This window comes from Ruditapes philippinarum, unplaced genomic scaffold (assembly GCF_026571515.1).
Source record: "Ruditapes philippinarum isolate M1 unplaced genomic scaffold, ASM2657151v2 ctg4367_1_1_1_1, whole genome shotgun sequence".
Taxonomy (NCBI): domain Eukaryota; kingdom Metazoa; phylum Mollusca; class Bivalvia; order Venerida; family Veneridae; genus Ruditapes; species Ruditapes philippinarum.
The window spans coordinates 345,813-366,264 of record NW_026859066.1 but is presented as its reverse complement, the minus strand read 5'-3'; the positions used below and the strand labels follow the sequence as shown (position 1 = coordinate 366,264).

The 20,452-nt window shown below is 30.7% G+C and overlaps 1 protein-coding gene across 1 annotated transcript in view; it reads left to right on the top strand.

The window, feature by feature from the left end:
- Window positions 1–20,238, top strand: part of LOC132755045 (uncharacterized) — a 45,000-nt gene extending 24,762 nt beyond the window's left edge. Inside the window, exons 12-29 of the mRNA XM_060745836.1 lie at window positions 352–518; window positions 1,025–1,166; window positions 4,168–4,355; window positions 4,650–4,815; window positions 6,755–6,881; window positions 7,526–7,705; window positions 8,187–8,223; window positions 8,376–8,500; window positions 9,086–9,248; window positions 9,565–9,618; window positions 10,431–10,612; window positions 10,732–10,918; window positions 11,108–11,227; window positions 11,673–11,827; window positions 12,384–12,506; window positions 14,531–14,645; window positions 15,304–15,397; window positions 15,597–20,238. Of these exons, the coding sequence (XP_060601819.1) occupies window positions 352–518; window positions 1,025–1,166; window positions 4,168–4,355; window positions 4,650–4,815; window positions 6,755–6,881; window positions 7,526–7,705; window positions 8,187–8,223; window positions 8,376–8,500; window positions 9,086–9,248; window positions 9,565–9,618; window positions 10,431–10,612; window positions 10,732–10,918; window positions 11,108–11,227; window positions 11,673–11,827; window positions 12,384–12,506; window positions 14,531–14,645; window positions 15,304–15,397; window positions 15,597–15,729 (2,458 nt within the window). The 3' untranslated portion in view covers window positions 15,730–20,238. The remainder of the gene's footprint in view (window positions 1–351; window positions 519–1,024; window positions 1,167–4,167; window positions 4,356–4,649; window positions 4,816–6,754; window positions 6,882–7,525; window positions 7,706–8,186; window positions 8,224–8,375; window positions 8,501–9,085; window positions 9,249–9,564; window positions 9,619–10,430; window positions 10,613–10,731; window positions 10,919–11,107; window positions 11,228–11,672; window positions 11,828–12,383; window positions 12,507–14,530; window positions 14,646–15,303; window positions 15,398–15,596) is intronic.
- Window positions 20,239–20,452: the final 214 nt, after the last annotated feature.

Below are 20,452 nucleotides of genomic sequence, written 5' to 3'. Positions count from 1 at the left end.
TTGTTGTTGTTGTTTCAACCGGTAAATCTGCTAGTTTGCATACTTTATTAAAACCATAATACCAAGTATTTTGTAGATATAACTTGATAAAAAAGTATGTAACATCAGTAATCATGGGGTTGACGGTCACGTTATGTTTGAAACATGGCCAACATATAGTCTATGTCTTGCTTTTGATTGAAAACGTTAATGTTTTCTTTGGTTATAAAACGAAAAGAAAGTTACATATTTATATGGTCAGTTCATTCTTTTCCCCTAATAGTTGTAAAACATGATTGTCATGATAGTCAATAATAGTTTGACAAAGTTTTCTTTTCGTTTACTAAATGTCGTTTCTTTTACAAATTTCAGTGTTTTGATGGAAACTAGAGACTTCGCTAATAACTCAAGAATAGCCAGAAGGCTTGTTTTATTTGATGACCAGTCGGACATTACACTAAATGAAAACTCTGACGGAAAACTGTATGTGAGTTCAGCTGTGAATGAAACTGGATATATGTGGCAGACTTCAAGTAAAGGTAAGTAATTCAAAAAAGTAGAGCAACCAGATGACACAATTTTATAACATCTTTCCTTGATTCATGTATTTGTTGTACAGGACAATTTTCTGTCTCATGCTTTATCGCATTGGTTTGATGTACTTAGTTTATACAAATTTATCTAAGCTCGATCGTGTCGGAAGATATAAGCTGATTGAAACACTTTCGAATTCCAAACCAGTACTAACCAGTGAATGTAAGGTTTCTTGCTCAAGGATTTAACAACGACTTGCCTCTGACAGGGTTAAAACCCACTCGGCCCCGCTGCCACTCAATGATGTACTTGAACGTGTTCATTATGCACTGCATTTGTTTTTTTATAAGAATTATATTTTGGTATAAGAAATCTTAACTGTGTACTATTAGGAATATAAGAATAAAGATTAATTTTGAAAATAAGAATCACGTGTTATATATTCCTACTAAATAAAATCTTTAAATCTGTTATTGTTAACCAATATTACTTCTATCACCATCTATTTCAGGAAATGATGTAACTATCGATGTAGCCTGGTCAAATCATTTTATTAATAAGATAATTGAAGACAATAAGTTGCTTTATCGTGTTGACTCATATCCAATCCAATTCAAGGAAATTCAAGATGATGGCATACTTTATAGTCAAAAGTAAATACATGAAAATTGTTTCTTTATCACTCACAGTAGTTTAGTTAAAACTTCTTTTAGTTTGAGAATATAAGTCATTTAATAAATCAAAAGCGCCCTCGTGTCTGCTTACTAGAACTAGTTTAGCTGATGAATCATGGGCTTGGATCAATGATACCTAGGTTGAGAGGCGTATATTGTACGCAGGTGTTCTTATAATTGCAAAAAGATCTAGTGTATATGAAAAACATGTATTTTTATAAAGATATAAAAAAGTTCATTATAATGCATAAAGACTTAATTAAAATGGCTATTGCTGATGTGTCTCCTGTGGGATATACAAGCCCACATTCATCACCTTGATTTACTGTAATGGTATTTAATTAAGTCATTACCAGATGTTAGAAACTTATGGGATAAAACAGTAGTGCATCCCTGTCATTAAGGACAAAGTACATGTCGGGAAAATAATACACATCTCCAGGTAAGTAAAAACTCAAGAAACAGCCATGCTTATATTTGTTATCTTTTAATGTCTCTGTCAAAATACATAATTGTCGTCTAGATTACGTGGTTTCAGAATAATGATAGATGTTTACTATTGTTATAAGTCATTAAGTAATATAGGTTAATCATAATATTAGAGTAGGCTGCTTTTCCTCTAAATATTCAAATAATTCAAGCATTCATCAGTGCAGTTTAAGTAACGTAGTTTTCACTCCTTAAAATTTGTGTAAAGCATATTTAAGAGCATACAACTTTTTATGTTTTAATCATAGATAATTTATTCAGTATGTTATTTAAATATTGTTATACTAACATAACTGAAATAAGTAAGGTTTATTGGAATATCGGTATATAAAATACTTTTTACAAATGGGAGACACAGGTAAATTTTTCAATACTACGTTTTGAGTTTTTCATTCATCTTTCTGCAAATGTCCTCAAAATAAATAAACTAGGCAGTCTTAGGAACACACCTTTCTCCTTATAAAGAATAAAATGCTGTTTTCCTAACTTGACCCGAGTGGGTCAGGTTAGAGCGTTAGGATTTTACATAAGTTGCCACAGTAAACCATTGAAACGTTAAAAAATTTATCAAATGAATGACTTAGACTTGTTTCAATTATTCAATATACAAAAAATCTGTTATTGTAACTTCCGGGGTTTGTTTAAGTCACATGGCTTGATTTAAAAAAAACTCGGTGATTATGACGGCGGTAAATTTCGTTCAATACATCTAAATATATTTACGCTTCAAACCCAAAATAAATAGTAATTTAAACAGAATTTCATGCTTGGACTTTAGAAAATGTCATTTAAACGTGATTTGAGTACATTAAATCATTTTGATATTTTTGTCATTTATTTGCCTGACTATCCCACTAATATATACGAAAAAATACTATTTAAGCTTCATAAAAATATCAATATTGATCAACAGCTATAATGATTAACAGTTTAAATATAAAAAAAAATATTATAAAATACTGAACTACGTGAATAAAATGAAAGAAAATAAGTATTTGAGATGTAATTAAGACTAACAAAGCATCATCATTTGTAATTATTTCAGCTCTTAGTTTTATATCCTGATAGATACATCTAGTCGTGTTTTTTATATTAGTAAGGTTACTAAAAGCTAATATTCTACAGAAATTGTTCAAACACGCCAAGGAATTATAAATCACATTTTCATTTGAGGTCACCATATATGGGGCACCTTAACAAGAAATAATATTGAGTTTCAGCATTTTAGACGATACAATTATTAATTGTGTCTTATATTAAACAACATCTTAGGATTAATATACATAAATAAATTCTAAATTGTGTATAGTAGGATAACTTGATTTGATCGATCTGCTACAGTTTCATTCCATTCCAGACGCGTCATGTTGGCCAGGTAATCATTGTTTTAACACTGGCATATAGTTTGTGTCAGAGTTGTTTATATACCAGAAATAGCTAAAGCCTAAATAGTCTAGTAAACATTTAATCTCTGAAGCACAATTTACTTTGTTATTGTTGTTTATTAACGAATCACACAATTTTACATAAATACTATGCTTTAGTTATTTGGTTATTTCATGATATCCAACCCAGATTTAAGCTAATTAAAGAACGGGGAAACCGGCCAAGCTCTCCAATGACAGTAGTATTAATTTTGATGTTTCAGGACGAACCCTAAGAACGTTTTTACAGAACTTAAGGTGGACTTGTCAACTTTGTAATAGCAAATCCCCAAACCTCTGAACCGTACATAATTATTATTGGAGTAACTAACGAGTCAAACAGTGACATCTATGTTTTAATATCTATTTTAATTCTACTGAACAATGAAAGTAGATTATTGTAGGCCATAGGTGCTTTGCCATTCAATGCTTTAAATGCCTTAGTACAAACATTTTACAAAAAAATAATGAAAGGAATCGATAATTTCCACATTTTCTCCGTTGATTGACTATTTTAAGTTGCTTTTTCTAATATATAATTTTAGCAGTGTTAACATTAATTTTAATGCCTAACTTATACAGATTACCAGTCTGGTTTTGAAGACTTTTTGAGGTGGTTGTAAGTGATGCAATATCATCAGCAAGTAGTAAACAATACATTGGTGTTCTCATTTGACAGCTATGGCAAATAAACAATATTACTTATATCATTTACAAACAAAATAAACAAAATTGCGGGAGTGGTTCCACTTGTTTTAATCCAAGCGAGATATCGGAAAGAGTAAGAAATTGATCAAGTATGCTTTTTTCAATATTTGAAATTTAAGTAATGATCATTCTTTTCATTTATCATCAATTATTGTATTATTAAGAACGAAATACATGAATGACTTTTGGACTTACAGATACTGAGTTATATAAGATCAGGTATACTATAACACTACAATTATTGGAAAAGCTTGCTTATTATTGATCGGGATAGTATTGCAGAAAGAATAAAAAAAAACTACTTTTGCTTATCTAAAAATCAATTTCATCTCCCAAATTGTACATTTGTCGTTTTATAGATTCGTACAAGATTCCTTAGACGACAACGAAGGACATCGAACACTTAAAGCTATTGAAAACTATCACGGAATCGTAAAATTTGAAGTAGCAACTGTTCTATCAAAAGATGATGAAGAACCAAAGTCCACATGGAAAATTTTGGAACCATTTCAAGAGAAAACCTCAATTCCGTTGAAGCTACAGGAGGGTAAACTTTATACTTGCATTATTAATTTATATAACTTCCAATTACTTCGACGTTTAAAATCGAATATGTCTTCAACTTGTTTAAACATAATTGTCCTGTTTATATTTTTATCTGTTGACAGAAATATATTCCACGAAATTCTATACATATTTTGAACACTATCAGGCTTATAAAGCAATAACTTGTCACAGGTAGAGACGTACATGTATTTTTAAGTCTTGTTTTAGAATAATCAAATAAAAAGACATTCAACTTCAATCACATATTAAACGTTACATGTTATTCATTATACAGGAAGCCGTGTACGCGTGTGGGTCCGAGCGACAGATGTAATGGGAAATATAAAAGCAGACAGTACTTTGGTAAGGTTTGATAATACAGAACCTACGATATCTTCTAGCGGGGATGGCCACATGTTTGAACCGAACATTGAAAGTACGAAATTTAATTTCTCTTCGAGGTAAGGCTTATTTTCATACACCCCATAAGGAGTTTTTAATTAAATGCCAGAATGTAATGTTACCGTGTAACCATATGCCATATCGCCTTTGTCTTCAAAGTTTTCAGTTGGTGTGATCAAAATATTTTGAAAATAGAAACTTAAATGTCCAAAAAATGTTTAATCAAGTATAAGAACTTCTAAATAAATAGTAAATTGTTACACAAAGCATAATACACTGTTATTTGCTATTTGTTTAATTCTTACATAAACAATTAGTACTGTAGTGAAACAATGTCTTAAAGTTTACATACATAATGTATATACTATTGGCTATGTATAGATATAAGTAAAGGTATTTGAATTGAATGATCTTGTTTAAAATAATGAAACTGTATCGTTTAAAATGTCGATGAAAGAAAATTATATTGTCCTTAATTACCAATTATCTTATTTCCGTTCAGGATGCAACCTCTCAGCGTAACTTACCATCAAGCTATGATAATAAACATGCAATAATTTATTGCTATCGTTTTAAGTTGTGACCTATAAAATACCTTCAATAAAACCCTACAAGTATTCATTCATAATTAAGCTAGTGACAGGATCTAAACTATGTACAGATTGATACTTTATTGTAGGTTATTACCCTTCGAGAGACTTAGTTTAGTTCTGAAGATTGCTATCATTCATATTTAATAATTTAGCTTAGTAAACGTTTAAGAGGTTTATAGCTTAATATACTGATGATGTTCAATACCGTCTAGGTAGTAAACTTGTAAATAGATGCATGTATCTTAGTTTTACAATTTTCTATATGTGTGTTGTTTTAATTTTTAATATAACAAAGTCTATTATTATTGTATCACCATACCTCACTATATTCTTTCATAATTGGTTATTAATTGAGAATTTAAAACGTAGAATGAAAATTTCAAAAATTTTCTTTAAGTTTATAAATATCAAATACGTGTTTCTAATAGTATTAGTAAAATATCTGGCATGTGCAGTCAAGTGAATAAAAAATATTGAGCAAAAATTTAATATTACATTATTGTGCTGATGAATGCATCATTCGATGCTAAGTCATAATTAAATACCATTTGATTCTTGGCTAACGCATCGGTTGAAGGTGTGAACATACATTGCGGGATGTGATATTTTACTAAACCGTACAAATCAATATTTAAACATGCATCGAATAACAAAACAGCCCGGCTCGATAATGTCAGCGGGTCAAAAAATTATGCTTCCATGCAATATTATGTGTTTAACCCTCTAATTGGTATATGGTTATAGAGTCAATAAATTAAGTGAGGTAAAATCATATATATATATATATAAAACACATTCTAAGTGGATAATATTTAAAATTAATACCACGCCAAGGAAAATGTTGTTAACCTAGGGTTTTACTTGAGATAAGTTACTTATGCATAATGACATATACCAGCTTTAAAGATACATAGATTTTATCTTATTAGAAACACAGCGTTTTAACTCTCTATCTTTACAATGAGCATATACAATGTTTTAATTTTGAATAGTATTTTAGAACTGTGTACTTTTTTAGTACAAGTCAAGGAAATTCTTTGAATCATTGTTTGTTGTGTGCTTAATCGTTTTCTTCTTCCCTTGTGATAAGTATTCTCCCCCATATTATTCTTCCTCTGTTATACAGGATGCTTCCATAACTATTCAACCAATTGATGTTTTAGGAGCGAATGTTCATCTCTGGTGCTAAAAGACAAACATGTGATGCCCATATGCACTAGTTTATCGAACAAAAACATGACAACCATTTTGTTTTCCAGCTGCATCATGCAGTCAAATTGTAGGTTAAAAATGTTGCTTACGTTAATGTAAAATATCGTAGTTACACTTGCTCAAACAGTAATAGTACCAACTGGCGTTTAGGAAATTAACATTACAAAAAAGTGAACATCTACATTTATTTCAGGATAAAGTTCATTGCCTCTGACAAAGAGAGTGGCGTACATAAGATTGGATTTTCTATCACAATTAAAACTACAGGCAAGGAAGACAGGGTTATTTATGAAGGATTTGCACCAGCATCGATTTCAAATGTACTTTGGTTTGCATACATTCAAATTGCAATAATGTCCAGTTTTTTTCGTATTCTCGGGTGAGGGTGAGGGGGTTAAGGAATAAAATGTAAATTGCAAAAGATTAAAACATTTTCTGAATAGGTTGATAAATATGACCTCCAAAACTTATATTAATCAAAGATAATATAAAAAAAGAAAATAATGCAATTTTAAGTTGATAAAGTATTTTTGATGTTATAAACGCTGACCTTCACCCCCTCGATAAGCCAGATGCTTTCTCATATTCTCGGGGATACTGATTGGTTACAATGGCCGGTCGCTATTTGTCATTTCCATTCTAAACATCAGTTCATAATTGTACTGCAATAAGAAATTGATAATATGGGAACAAATTGAATAAAAATAATTGTAGTTGAAAACGGCTTAACTTTAGATTTTCTTTAGTATCAATGAGATTTGAAAAAATAATGTGTTCCATAGAATTAATGAAGTAAAAAATAACGAAATATCTTTTGTTAAGATTTCATTTAAGCATTAATATTTTGTAGTCAGCGTTTTTGAATTGAGGTGACTTCGTAAATGCAGTGACAATATTTTACATTCATAAATACTTTTATTGTTTAAATTCGTAGTCAATGATGTGTTGTATTTGTTTTTTTAAGTCCACTGATGACCCACTATGTAATGCTGTGATAGAAGGGAAGTGTTTTAAACCGTTCCAGAATTTATACCTTGATAACTGCTGGTTCTTAGTCAGCAAGGGTGATCTTGACAATAGTATAGCTTCTGTTAAAGTGTATGCATATAACCAAGCCCTGCTTAATAAATCCGTGACGTTTGACGTAAGTACACAAGAAAGATACCAATACAAGGAAACGTATTTTGGACACATCTGGTTTTAAATATTATACAATAAAATCTGAAACTGACCTTGTAAATTCGATCAATTGAATTATATATTGTCATGATAATGTAAAATGTCACTCTGAGAGCAGGTCAGATCAACAAAATAAAACATATATTTATCTATTTATAAATAACACGCAACTGCTCTTCTTTAAATCTTACAACAAACTAGAATGTGTAGTGTCACTTTAATAAAATTGTCTTTGCTTTGTGTAACTTTATAGTAAATGCTAAATAACTTCTTTAGTTTAAATTAAATGCTAGATGAAATCCTATTTTATTTTTAGGATAATTGCCTTTCAATACGATATCAGTCCTTGCATTTAAATTAACTCTTTTACTCAATACAATTTTTATTTTGTCCATATTGCATTGTTGTACTTTGTCAACAATTTTATGAATTGTTGATACTTTCAGATCGGTCATGTGAAAAATCTCGAGGGACTCGAAAAATGTAAGTGTAATGAAGTATAATTCTTAATTTCATTGTTGTAAAGCTAAACCCAGCTATAGATTTTATAATGAGAATTCCAGGTATAATTTTAGGTTTTGTTAGTATTGAATAGAAAATGCAACCGAATTTTATTATATATTTGAAACATTTAGATAGCGGTCCTGAAAATATACGTATAGAATCTCCAACACCAAACGGTTTCCGTGTCGCTTGGGATCTTCCTGAAAAGACATCATGTTATGGATTGGCTCAAATAGCATTGGTTCTCCTTAGAAAGGTAATGTTGATATGTTTACTTCTAGCTTTGTATTAATTTCTATATTGAAGATTTTGTAAAGGTAGGTTCCAATAATAAAAATTGAAAGTTCATTAGTAATTTTGATAAAAGATATTCCTGCTATAAGGTCATCGTCGCTTTGATATTTGCTGTATTGTTTGGATGTATATGGTTCCTGTATTTTTTATCATTTTGTGTCAAATCACAAATTTGACTTGACTTTGTGTTTTGTTACGTTGACGTAATGTTCTTCCCTTTACATATCATTGGTCGTACAATTTTGTGTTTATCTCAATTATCTAATGAATTTTCTGTTGCCATTTAATCCTTTTGTAACTTTATTCCATGTATGGTATTTACATGTTATGCTTTTTTAAGTTATTGAAATAGATATTGAGTGTGCGCACGTTCTGAATTGTCATATACACCAATGTGGCTGCTATTAATATAAAAAAGCAAGGGTTATAACTTTAAATAATGAAAGCATCAGGGTCGTGTAGTTTTCCTATTTTGTTCTCCCTTTAATACAAAAAACGATAATTGTTCAAGTAACCATTTCAAATACATTTTCTATATATAACAAAGGATGGGAGAGAGCCGTTGAAGACATATTTCACTGATGGATCAAACAAATATTTTGATATCCTTGGGCTTGATCCTGTCACTGATTATCAAATAGATTTTGGAATAAAAATACCACAAGCATCTGCAATTGAGCAAACAGACGTTTCATTAGATGTGAAAACAGGTATGATTGTGTTTACGTATTATTTGAACTCTTTACTAACATTGTTTTAACAAGATTCTTATTTATAAGCACCCGCACATTAATTTTAAACTATCTTAAGAATGTTTGTTCGTAAAGTCAAATGCCCTTGGGTTATATAAATAAAAGAGAAATTTTTACCATGATAAATGGTTTGCTTCACTCATTAGTTATTAAAGTTTGATTCGCATCATCCAATTAAGAAAAAGAAAGAAAGATTGATTATTTGATTTATTTATTGATTGATTGTGTTGAATACCTTTGTTCTTTTATATGTTTACTTTTTTCTCCTCTCTAGAGGCACCTGTTGAAGCAAAAAGTTCTACCGGACTAATTATAGGACTCGTTTGTGGTATGTAAGAAAAAGAGTATAAAGAAATCTTAAAGATTACTCAAAATGGCAGAAATAACAAAGTTGTTTGATTTAACTTATTTATAGATGACTGCGATAAGTGCAAGCTACCATCCGTAAAAGATAAAAATGCTAAAAAGTGCCAGAAAAAGAAAACATATACTAAAATAACTGACATTAATAAAATTTAAGCTTTCAATAATAATAGACTATAAGAGGTTTAATTATATTTCAATATTAGTCGTGAAAATGAAAGCTACTTGCAAAAATTTAGGGGGATAAATCAATAGTATTTTCATTGATTCCAATGATTATAACTCCAAAAATGAATATATAGTTCACAAGGGTATTTTATTGACAAGTGTAATGTATTGTCCAATGTATTGTGTCGTTTATCAGTAATTTGATATACAAGTATCATTTACATTCTTAGTACTATATCATGTAATCGTCGTATTCATTTTCCCATATTTGTTAAACATATTAAATATGTTGTAATTACAAATTGTAACATTTAATGTCCATCAATAATTCGTTTCAGCATATTTTTTTAAATATCGTCAAAGAATTTACGCACCCGACTTTTAAAGGCAGGTGCACGTACATTTGATATATTCTTCCACTTGTTTTGTGCTAAGGAGTAGCTCGTAGCGGAACCACATGAAACGTTTATAGCGACAATGATAAATGAAATTTAATAAATTTATTCGTTTATTATAATTTTATTTATCATGACCATTATTGTTATTGTTATTATTTTTATTATTATCATTATTATTCAGAATTTATTTTAGAATATGTTTGCCATTTAGGGTCGGTGTTCCTTCTGGTTATGGTTATTGTTGTTATGTACGTCCTATCTAGAAAGGGATACATCCATCCTGCCGGAGGAGTTCGTAGTGTTCGGAGGGCCGTTACACAGAGGGTAAGAAATACAAGAGAATACGAGGGGTCAAGACAGGGTGGATCTCAATCAGGCAAAATGGCTTATGATGTAAGACATTTGTTAAAACTAAGCAAGTAAAAATGCGACATTTTGAAATGATGGAATAGTCATGGTTGCCATCTTCATAGGCTTTGTAGCACATTCTGTTTTCCTTACTGTTATTTCAGAACCGGCAAAGTGAATTGTATATTTACGGTGGTATGGATGTGCAGACACCACAGATATGGCACATCGACAGGAATGATGTAACGTTTGAAGCATTGATCAAAAGTGGACACTTTGCTAACATCTATAAAGCTAGACTTAAAACCGGAAAAAGTGATAGTGATATAGTTGTAGCAAAAACACTTAAAGGTATTTCTCAAATAAAGAGCAAAATGTGGTTTGTATCATGTTGAAAACATTTTCTTTAAAATACATATCTAAAAACATTATGAACTAAATATATTTAATTTATCAAAGAATTCTCACATGTTTTGTTGTTGTTTTTTTCCAAATGACATGTCTTACCTTGACTAAACTTAAAATACTATTCTATTCTAGAACGATTTACACCTGAAGACGAGTTACTTATGAAAGCTAAAATTAATTTCACTGGTGAAAAAGTAGGAAGCCATCCAAATGTTCTGAAGTTTATTGGTGCTGTTGTAAATGAAGACGCTAGTAGGTTGCATTTCATTATATTGGCCAATTCCTTTAAATGAATTATGTATAATAAATAAATTCCTTTCTGGACAATATTCGGTTTGAAATGATGCAATATTATTGAAATTATGATTAATTGCTTTTCTTATATTCGAAAATAAAAAATATTTTATTGTTGTCAGGAGAGGTGTGACGATTTCCCAGTCGGACAACAATTTCGTATTGGTTGATCATGTCATTGGAAAACATATTGCTTGAATTGAAATAACTAGTGCATTCCTTTAAAAAAAACTTATATTGATATTTTGTATTTACAAAACTCGATGTTTCTAATTGTTTTCATGCTGTTAAGATAATATCTGAAAAGCGGGGTCCGATTTTAATATTCCTATTTTAACTTTGCATTAAGTTCATTGCAATGTTTCTATGTTGTTTTTTTTTAATCATGGTAATTGTTATTTAGTGGGACCATTTATAATTTACGAGTTCTGTGAGAATGGAACACTGAGAGATTACCTAGCTGAACGAAAAAACAACGTTACCATGGAGTTACAAGAAAACCTATTCCGATTTGGTCTGGACATTACTAAAGGAATGGAATTTCTCGCTGGAATGGGGGTATGACATCCAAATGCTCCTTTACATCTTTTTTTTTACATACAATTTCCATAAACCCCGCTCCATTTTGATATATTACTTCCAATAAATCAGTTCACACCAATGTCTTCAACGTTATCAGTTAAACCAATAAACAATTAAAAATTGTATAATCTTTTAGGTATTTAACTTTAAACAGCTTGTAGGCTAAAAGTTATCATTTTATTACGATGATATCTCGAAAAACCTTAAAGAAAGCTTTTAAATTACCTTTACCTGTATTTCAAATTTTTTAATGAACTTTCTTTATGCTTCAATTTGTTTTTCTATATATTAATTGGCAACGTTTTAAAAAATATTGAAAATGATTTACCATCTTATTTTTGCAAAGCGCTGTAATCGCTTGAGGGCTAAGGAAGCGCCTATTGTCACAGGATATGGTCTACTCACGAACCGGTTGATAATTGTTAGGGTCATAGAGTTTAAATGAATTACCTTTATATATTCTTTTGACAAATAATCTATTGATGATACATAATTATCAGAATGTAACTAAACCTACATCCAATCATTCCAGATTGTTCACCGCCGTCTCGCTGCTCGAAACATTCTTCTGAATTTCCTAAATGAGGTAAAAATTTCTGGGTTTGGACCACAGCCTTCGGAAGAAGATGGAGGGGACGCGGAGAAAGGGAAGAGGGTAAACACTAAAATGTTATATGCTTTTTGTCAATTGTCTATAATGGGCAAAATCAAATTGTTTGTACACTAGCACTTAATGAACGCTTTTTTATTGATTACACCAAGCATATAAGCAAACATGATAAGCAAACATGGTATTATTTTAAATTAAAATGTTTTAAGTTATTGTAGATATAGACGATGGATGACTTGTAAAGATTATATGATGATTCCAGTTGAGTATGCAATGTTAATGTTAATATTTATACGCCCCTCGCATATATTAATTGAACCGTTCGTCCGTGTGTCCGGGCGAACATCCAATGGTCGATGAGCTTCATTCCGTCCATAATTTAAGTTGAAATAAGGAAGAAATCCCATAAACCGACCGGTTAATGTGGTAATTGTTACTGGTTTATGGGGGTAAAGTGCAACATAAAGATCAAAGAAAAAGCACATCAACCCCAAATGTTGGCACGTCCGTCCGTCCGTCTGTCAATACAAGGTTAACCTTATACGGCAAGTCTGATTTTTCCAAAGTTCTACCTGTACAAATTGCTTCATAATTTACACACTTACTTACCAATACAAAGTCATATAACTATTTCTTCCATTTTCAAGTTATTGCCATTTTCAGCACTTTGGAAATGAATATGGTTGACCTAAATCGGCAAGTACGATTTATATAAAGTTCTATCTATACCAATCAGTTATTTCCCTTTTTATCACTTTTAGGGCCTTGTATGGTTAACCAATTTCCGACAAAACGGATTTATCTTAAATTTTTCTAATGACTTAATTTACATCATATTTTCCATTTTTGCTAGCTGGATACCTTTATGGGTCCTCTATTTTTTTGGAAATAAGGGGTCGATTGATTTTTACACTTTTGTCCATACAGCCTTTATTTTTTGTCTGATTTCTTTATATTTGGTAGGATGATAATTGTCATGGTCTTCTTCCTTTAGATTGAGATAGGGGTCAGTAGGGTCAAGATCACCAGTAATAATAATAGACATTTACTCATTTTGCCCATACTGCATTTTTATAGGCATACGTTTTTTATATTTGGTATGAAGATACCTTGCATGGTATTGCTCCTTTAAATTGAATTAAGGATCAGTGGGTCAAGGTCAAGTGTGCCAATGATATATTTCTACATTTGCTTTTAGTTTTTGACTGATGGTTTAGATATTTGAAAGGATGATAACTTGCATCCTTTAAATGGAGTAAGGGATAGTAGGGTCAAAATCGGCAATGCTAAAAGTAGATTTTTACACTTTTGTTCATACAACCTCTATTTATGAACAGATGTCTTTCGTATTTGGTAGGAAGATATCTTGCGTAGTCTTCTTTCTTTCGATTTAGTAAGGGGTCATAGGGTCAAGATCAGAGTGCAAAAAATAGATTTCTGCGCATTTGCTTATACAACCTTTATTTATAGACTGATGTTTTTAGCATTTGGAAGGAACATACCTTTGATGGTCCAGTGCTGAAAAATATAGGTTGGCAAGTCACTGCAAAGGCTTTTGATAAAATTGAAAAATATTCAAGTTACCAATAAAACTGTATCAAATACATGTATATATTACTATCGCAAGGTCAAAGTCACTTGAGCCAACAATAGATTTACAATAGATTACATTTTTTTTATAAATCCTTTGTATTATATTTTAACAGTGTCTCATATTTACAATGATCATACCTTAGGTGATCCTTTAAGTTTGGATGGAGTCGGGGTGACTGTAATCAAGGCTAAGTCTTGCAGTAATATATACATATATTTGATAACGTTTTATTGGTAACTGGAATATTTTTCAATTTTATCAAAAGTCTTTGCAGTGACTTGCCAACCTATATTTTTCACAATTACAAAACGCCATGAGTCTGTCAATTTATATCACTGTGTTTATAATGTTTTCGGCAATTTATTGTCCATAACTGAGTGAATTGTTAAACTTTATTTTGGAAAATTGTTACTGACAAGAATCCGAGCCGGGAGTATTTGTATTTATAACACGTTCTTCTTTTTATTTATTTAAGGAGCGCATACCAATTAAATGGGTGGCACCAGAGTGTATGGAATCTACTCGTGATGCAACAGAAAAAAGTGATGTTTGGTCATTTGCTGTAGTCTTGTGGGAAATATTCACCCTAGGTAAAATAATAATAACTAGTGTTTGTCTTCTTTGTTTGAATTTAGGATTGCTGTATATGACATGTATTATAGCCATCTGCTAAGATGCCTTTGATAATTTTTGTGAAGTAAATCATCATTTTTTTTAATATCTTCCTCATTGGTTTAAATGAGGGATCACTTTGTTTCCAGATTTTAAAAGTAGACAAACTAATCCGGATATAACGTCTTTTAAGTACAAGTAAATAAGTGACAGTGTATTTAACTATAAATAAATATTTATGTGTTAAAAATCATAGACACATCAGTTTTCAGTAAGAAAGGCTAAGTAAAATAAAAATAGAAATAAAGGAAACCATTCAGTGGTATTATTTTAAAAAGGCGTATTACATTGTATTTGTGAAATAGCAGCCTATATTTCACACCTTACAGAATGTAAACAATAAACTGCCAGCAATTGTACCATGTTATGGTCAAAAATAAATAATTATTGGTTCATATCTTATCAAGTTTACCTCGTTTTCATTTCCCGATTCCAAAATAGCTTTAAAGCATGCATATTGTACACATCTAGATTTCATTTTCCGAGTCCAGAAGTTCCATATCAAATCCGTAGTGTATTCGAAGTATTCGAAGTTACTGTCACTTTAATATACATTTATATATTGTCTTTTAACAGGTGACACGCCATATCCAGAAAACAAAGGAAATGATCTTCATAAACGACTGAAGAAAGGAGAACGTTTGAACAAACCGGAACAATGTGACGACACGTAAGATATTCTGTTTCACATAATAATAATAATAAACTCTCTCTTTCACTTTCTCTGGCAATATTTAAAGTTATAATTAAGCTTATAAAGTAATAAACTATGTATTCAATTCTCAATATGTACCCTGAGGTTCCTTTTTTTATTCCTTACCGTATATAAATATTCGCCCAGTTGTAATTAAAGTATTCGAATATTGCAGATGGTATGCCGTCATGAAGAAATGTTGGTCGTATGAACCAAGCAAAAGACCAAAGTTCAAGTCTGTTAGACAAGAACTGGACAATCTTTTCGTTGCGGCACCTGGTGATGACTACTACTTTTACAAGCGATAAATGATTGAGCGGTGTGTGGAGTTTTTACAAATGTAATTAACTGATTCAACTGCAGCATATTACAAATATACAAAATAATGATACAAATGAAATAAATATTTGACAATATGCATACATATTATAATGATTACAATATTAAAGTTTTTGTATTGACGTTAGTATATGTAGATATAACAATTAGTATGACAATGACTCTTTATGTTTATACTAATTATTTTTTAAACAAAAATGGTTATGGGACCAAATGTACCTTGAAATTTAAACTGCGCTTGTATGATATAAATTTTAACTAAGATAATAGATCTACCTTATTTGATAATCACAAACTTAGTTCAATATGATAATGTTTCATTTACACAATAATAATTAAGTAATTAAGATGCACGTATGATTAGGCAAGTAACAACTATAGATTTGTGTTTGTTACTCATCACTTCTGACCAGCACTAAATTAATATTCAATATGTCTTTAGGTGTACAAAACAAATGGTCAAGACCGGTGTAGCTGTTTGATCAGTTTAAATTGGTAAATGCGTGCTAATGAACACTAACCAATTAAGTGTTTAAAATCGGTTTTATAAAAAAATTATTTGAAATACTGCAATCCTATTGGACAATAAAGTAATTTTCAACACTAATTCAAACTTATGTTGATTTAATCTGTCGCGTTGCTACGCCGTGCAAAACAGATTTAATTTCTTTAATAGTGAGTCACTGACACAAATCTATAGTAGATACAAGTTAAAAGTTTTATTCGTTCAAACCAATAATGTTGTTAAAAACATTATGATGTATGTGCATACATTAATTGCTCTAAGATGTAAACACGTAATCACCAATTATTTTTCATTTCAATACATGTGCTTTTTATGCTTTCCGAAGGGAGAGCATATAGTCGCCGCCTTGTCTGTCCGTCCGTCCGTCCGTTGTCTTGTTCGAAGCATAACTTAAAAACCCACGGAGATAATTTGTTTAAACTTCACACAGTGGTAGAGGACATCGAGGCGGAGTGCAGTATAAAGAACCATGACTCTATTTTGTCCCGATTTTGAATTATCTCCGCTTTTGGGAAAAATCTTTGTCGGGACATAACTCTAAAACTATATGAAATATATATCAACATGAAACTTTGTAGATAGATAGATCACAATGGGTAGCTGTCCAGTGCATAAGAACCCTAACTCTGCTTTGCCAAAATGTTGGAGTTATTGCCCTTTAATTATTTTGCACTTTGAACATTTTCCGGGATATTACTCTAAAATTATCAGAGATATCAACATGAAATTTTGTAGGTCTCTAGATCTCATTAGGTACAAGTACATTGCAAAAGAACCAAAACTCCGATTAGCCCTGTAATTGAATTATCTCTCCCTTTAGAAAAATCTTGTCCGAGACATAACTCTTATGATAATTAGAGATTTCATCATGAAACTTTGTATGTAGATAGATCTCAAAAGGTAGATGTACAGTGTACAAGAAACGTTATTTGCCTTGCCTTATTTTGGAGTTATTGCCCTGTGTTCATTTTTACATTTTAAACTTTGTCAGGGTCATAACTAGGAAACCATTACAGGTATCAACAAGACACTTTTTTAGTTTTTTTTTGTGTTTTTCACTTTTTTAAGAAAAAAACGTTTATTTCTGATTTAGATGACCCTAAACATGCAAATTTCCAAAATGAAACTGTAACAATTTTTACAGTACACTTTTTTGTTTGTTTAATTCCTATGGTAGATAGGTCTCATTTATTAGGAGTCCAGTGCAAAGAACAGTTGCTCTGCATTGCTTTATTCTGGAATTATTGCACTTTGAACTTTGCCCACGGAAATAACTCTGAAACTACAAGAGGTGTACTTTCCAGTGTCAAAAACCCTATTGGGAGAGCATCATCTGGCTCTAACTGGTCTCTTGTTTAATATAAAGCTCTGTATTACTTAATATATAAATGTTTTGTATTATACTGTATTTTGTAAATTTGAATAAGCTTTGAATTTATTATGTTATTTTAAATGAACACGATCTTAGTTTAAAGATTCATGACTCAAGATGAGCAAAAATCTTTTAAGAAAGTCAAAATTGAGAAAAATGTATAAAGATCTAAAGAAAAGTGAAAAATTCAAATTCAGTTATTAATTTGCATGTTTTGACTGTTTTTGAGGTAAATATCACCATAGTTCTACTGCTTGACTAATACAGTGCGGGCTATTTTTGCATATTTTGACCTGCTTTTGGGAAAGAACTTTATGTGGATTAAAATTGCCATTTGCAATGTGTAAGTTACTTTACAATATTTAACGTTTAAGGTTTTTATTAAAATTAGCATGAATCTGGAGGCGTGCAGCTCTAAGTGTTAAATCTTAGTGTTTATATATGATGTATATATTTTTGTAAATATTCATGACTACAAATATATATGCTTGCGAACGTTTCCCCTTTTCCAGACCTTATTGACCATTTGAGCAGCGCCATGGCAACACCAACATAATGCGTTTACAACCAGCATGGATACAGACCAGCCTGCGCATCCGCGCAGTCTGATCAGGATCCATTATCTTTGCTTACAAACCCTATACAAAGTAGAGAAACTGATAGCGAACAGCATTGATCCTGATCAGACTGCGAGGATGCACAAGCTGGTCTGGATCCTTGCTGGTCGCATTATGATATCGTAGATGTTGCATGTAGGAATACTGTTCTTTATTGGTTGAGCTTAACCATTTAATGCAAATAACAATTTAAATCATCATGGGGCGCTATTTAAAATTATACTTAGAAATTGGAAAAGAAGGTATTTGACTCCATTGGAAGAACGTCTGTTGTTGTATGAATGGTATTACTTCATTTGTCATATTTATTTTTCAGCTTACCAAATAATTGTATAAAATAGATGTTTCAACATTTAAAATGGAATGGAAGACAAAAAGCTTAAAAGTAAAATGTCTGCTGTAATCAAAGCTTTTGATTTTGGTGAAATTAAAAAATAATAGATATTAGATTATATATGGTTAGTTTCAAAAGAAAATAGTTCAGAAATTGTTCTATAGTTAGTAAATGTTAAAATCATGTACAAATATCTTGTGTTGTTAACAAACTCATAAATTTGACTTAACTGTATTCTTATAAGATTTGTCACTCAACTCGAAATAAATTTTGAAAGATTTCATAAATGCATGTGCAATATACATTGACACCATGAATGTAGATGCTGTTGAATAAGTTCAGCTCGACTATTCATGCGTCTATTAAGTTTTATTTGCAATGTACTAATATCTCATCAATCATTTTAAAATATGTGCTTAAATCTTCACACAATCATTTGAGTTCATTATAAGATAACTATCCAGTGCACATGCAACATCAATCTTCAAAACTACTTACACAAATCAATCTTCAAAACTATTTAAGGTATTCACTTTGTCAACCAGTCCCCAATGTTCATTGATCTTGGCATGGATTTTGACAGAATTGTGGCCCTTTTTGACCTTAGAAAATTCTTGGTAAAGGTTTTGTATGCAATATCAACAACTGATGGTATCAATTCGAAACTTCATAATGTATTCGTGATCGTTAATAGAGGGTCATTGGCAAAGGACCATTAGTTTTGGAATGAATTGTGGATTGAATATAGCCCTTCGTGAATATTTCTTTGGTCAATATCCAAGACTCTTAATTATATATGACATGTATCTTTTCAATGTAATATCTTTTTGCTAATTCTTGCATTGTACAGACACTTGTGTAACTATCAAACACTTACAATAGTCGAGCGCGCTGTCCTACACTTATAACAAATACCATGAAGAAAAAACAATACGACAAAGGAATACTTGATGTTTAAGATATAGTCAATGATGAAGGAGATATGTTTACTTTAAAGGAATATATATAAATGAATTGTAATCCATAGTTGGAAAGAAGTTTATCCTTTCAGTGTACTAGAATTTATTAACGCATTCACATTGATGTTTAAAAGTTCAATCCTGAAATAAACAGGGTTTTGTCACTTTACAAACAAATGCCTTACTTTATTAGCTGAAATAATTCCTGTTATCTACAGTAGTGGATGTGAATGGAACAAAGTGATGTCTTTATTGTCTTATATCAAGATAGTTGTGCTTTTTTTGTAAGGATCAGAAATAATAGTTTGTAAATATAGCATATACTTTTCTTGGAATATAAGAAATATATTTTCTAGGAAAGAGATAAGGTAGCTCCTACAATTTCAAGCTTGACTTAGTTAATAATTGGCCAGTGAACATAAACATAGAGACATTAGTGAACATGAAGGTTATTGTTAGATTATCGTGACATTATATAGTTTATATAGCTTAATTTATTGGAAAGTTTTATAGAGTATTTAGAAGCTTAGAAATATAAAGAACTATACAAATATACTTGTGTGTGTTTTACACTGCTGTTATCTACATCAGAATGCTTTTCGTAAAATGTTAACTGTGTAATGTGTTGACTGTTGAATGTGCAATAAAAATAAAATGAAGATGCAGTGTTGTTCACGTCAATTTCTTTTTTTACATCGAACTAGTACCTCTACATTACGTTGTGGTGCGGACACACTTAGACATTTAATATTTCAATTGCGTTGATTTTGAAAAGATTTGTCTAGCTTTTCCATTATTCACAATTTTAGTTCGAATAGTTTGAAATACTTTGATTCCTAAACATAAGTTACGTACGTGTTATGCTATATTTCATTAAATGAGAT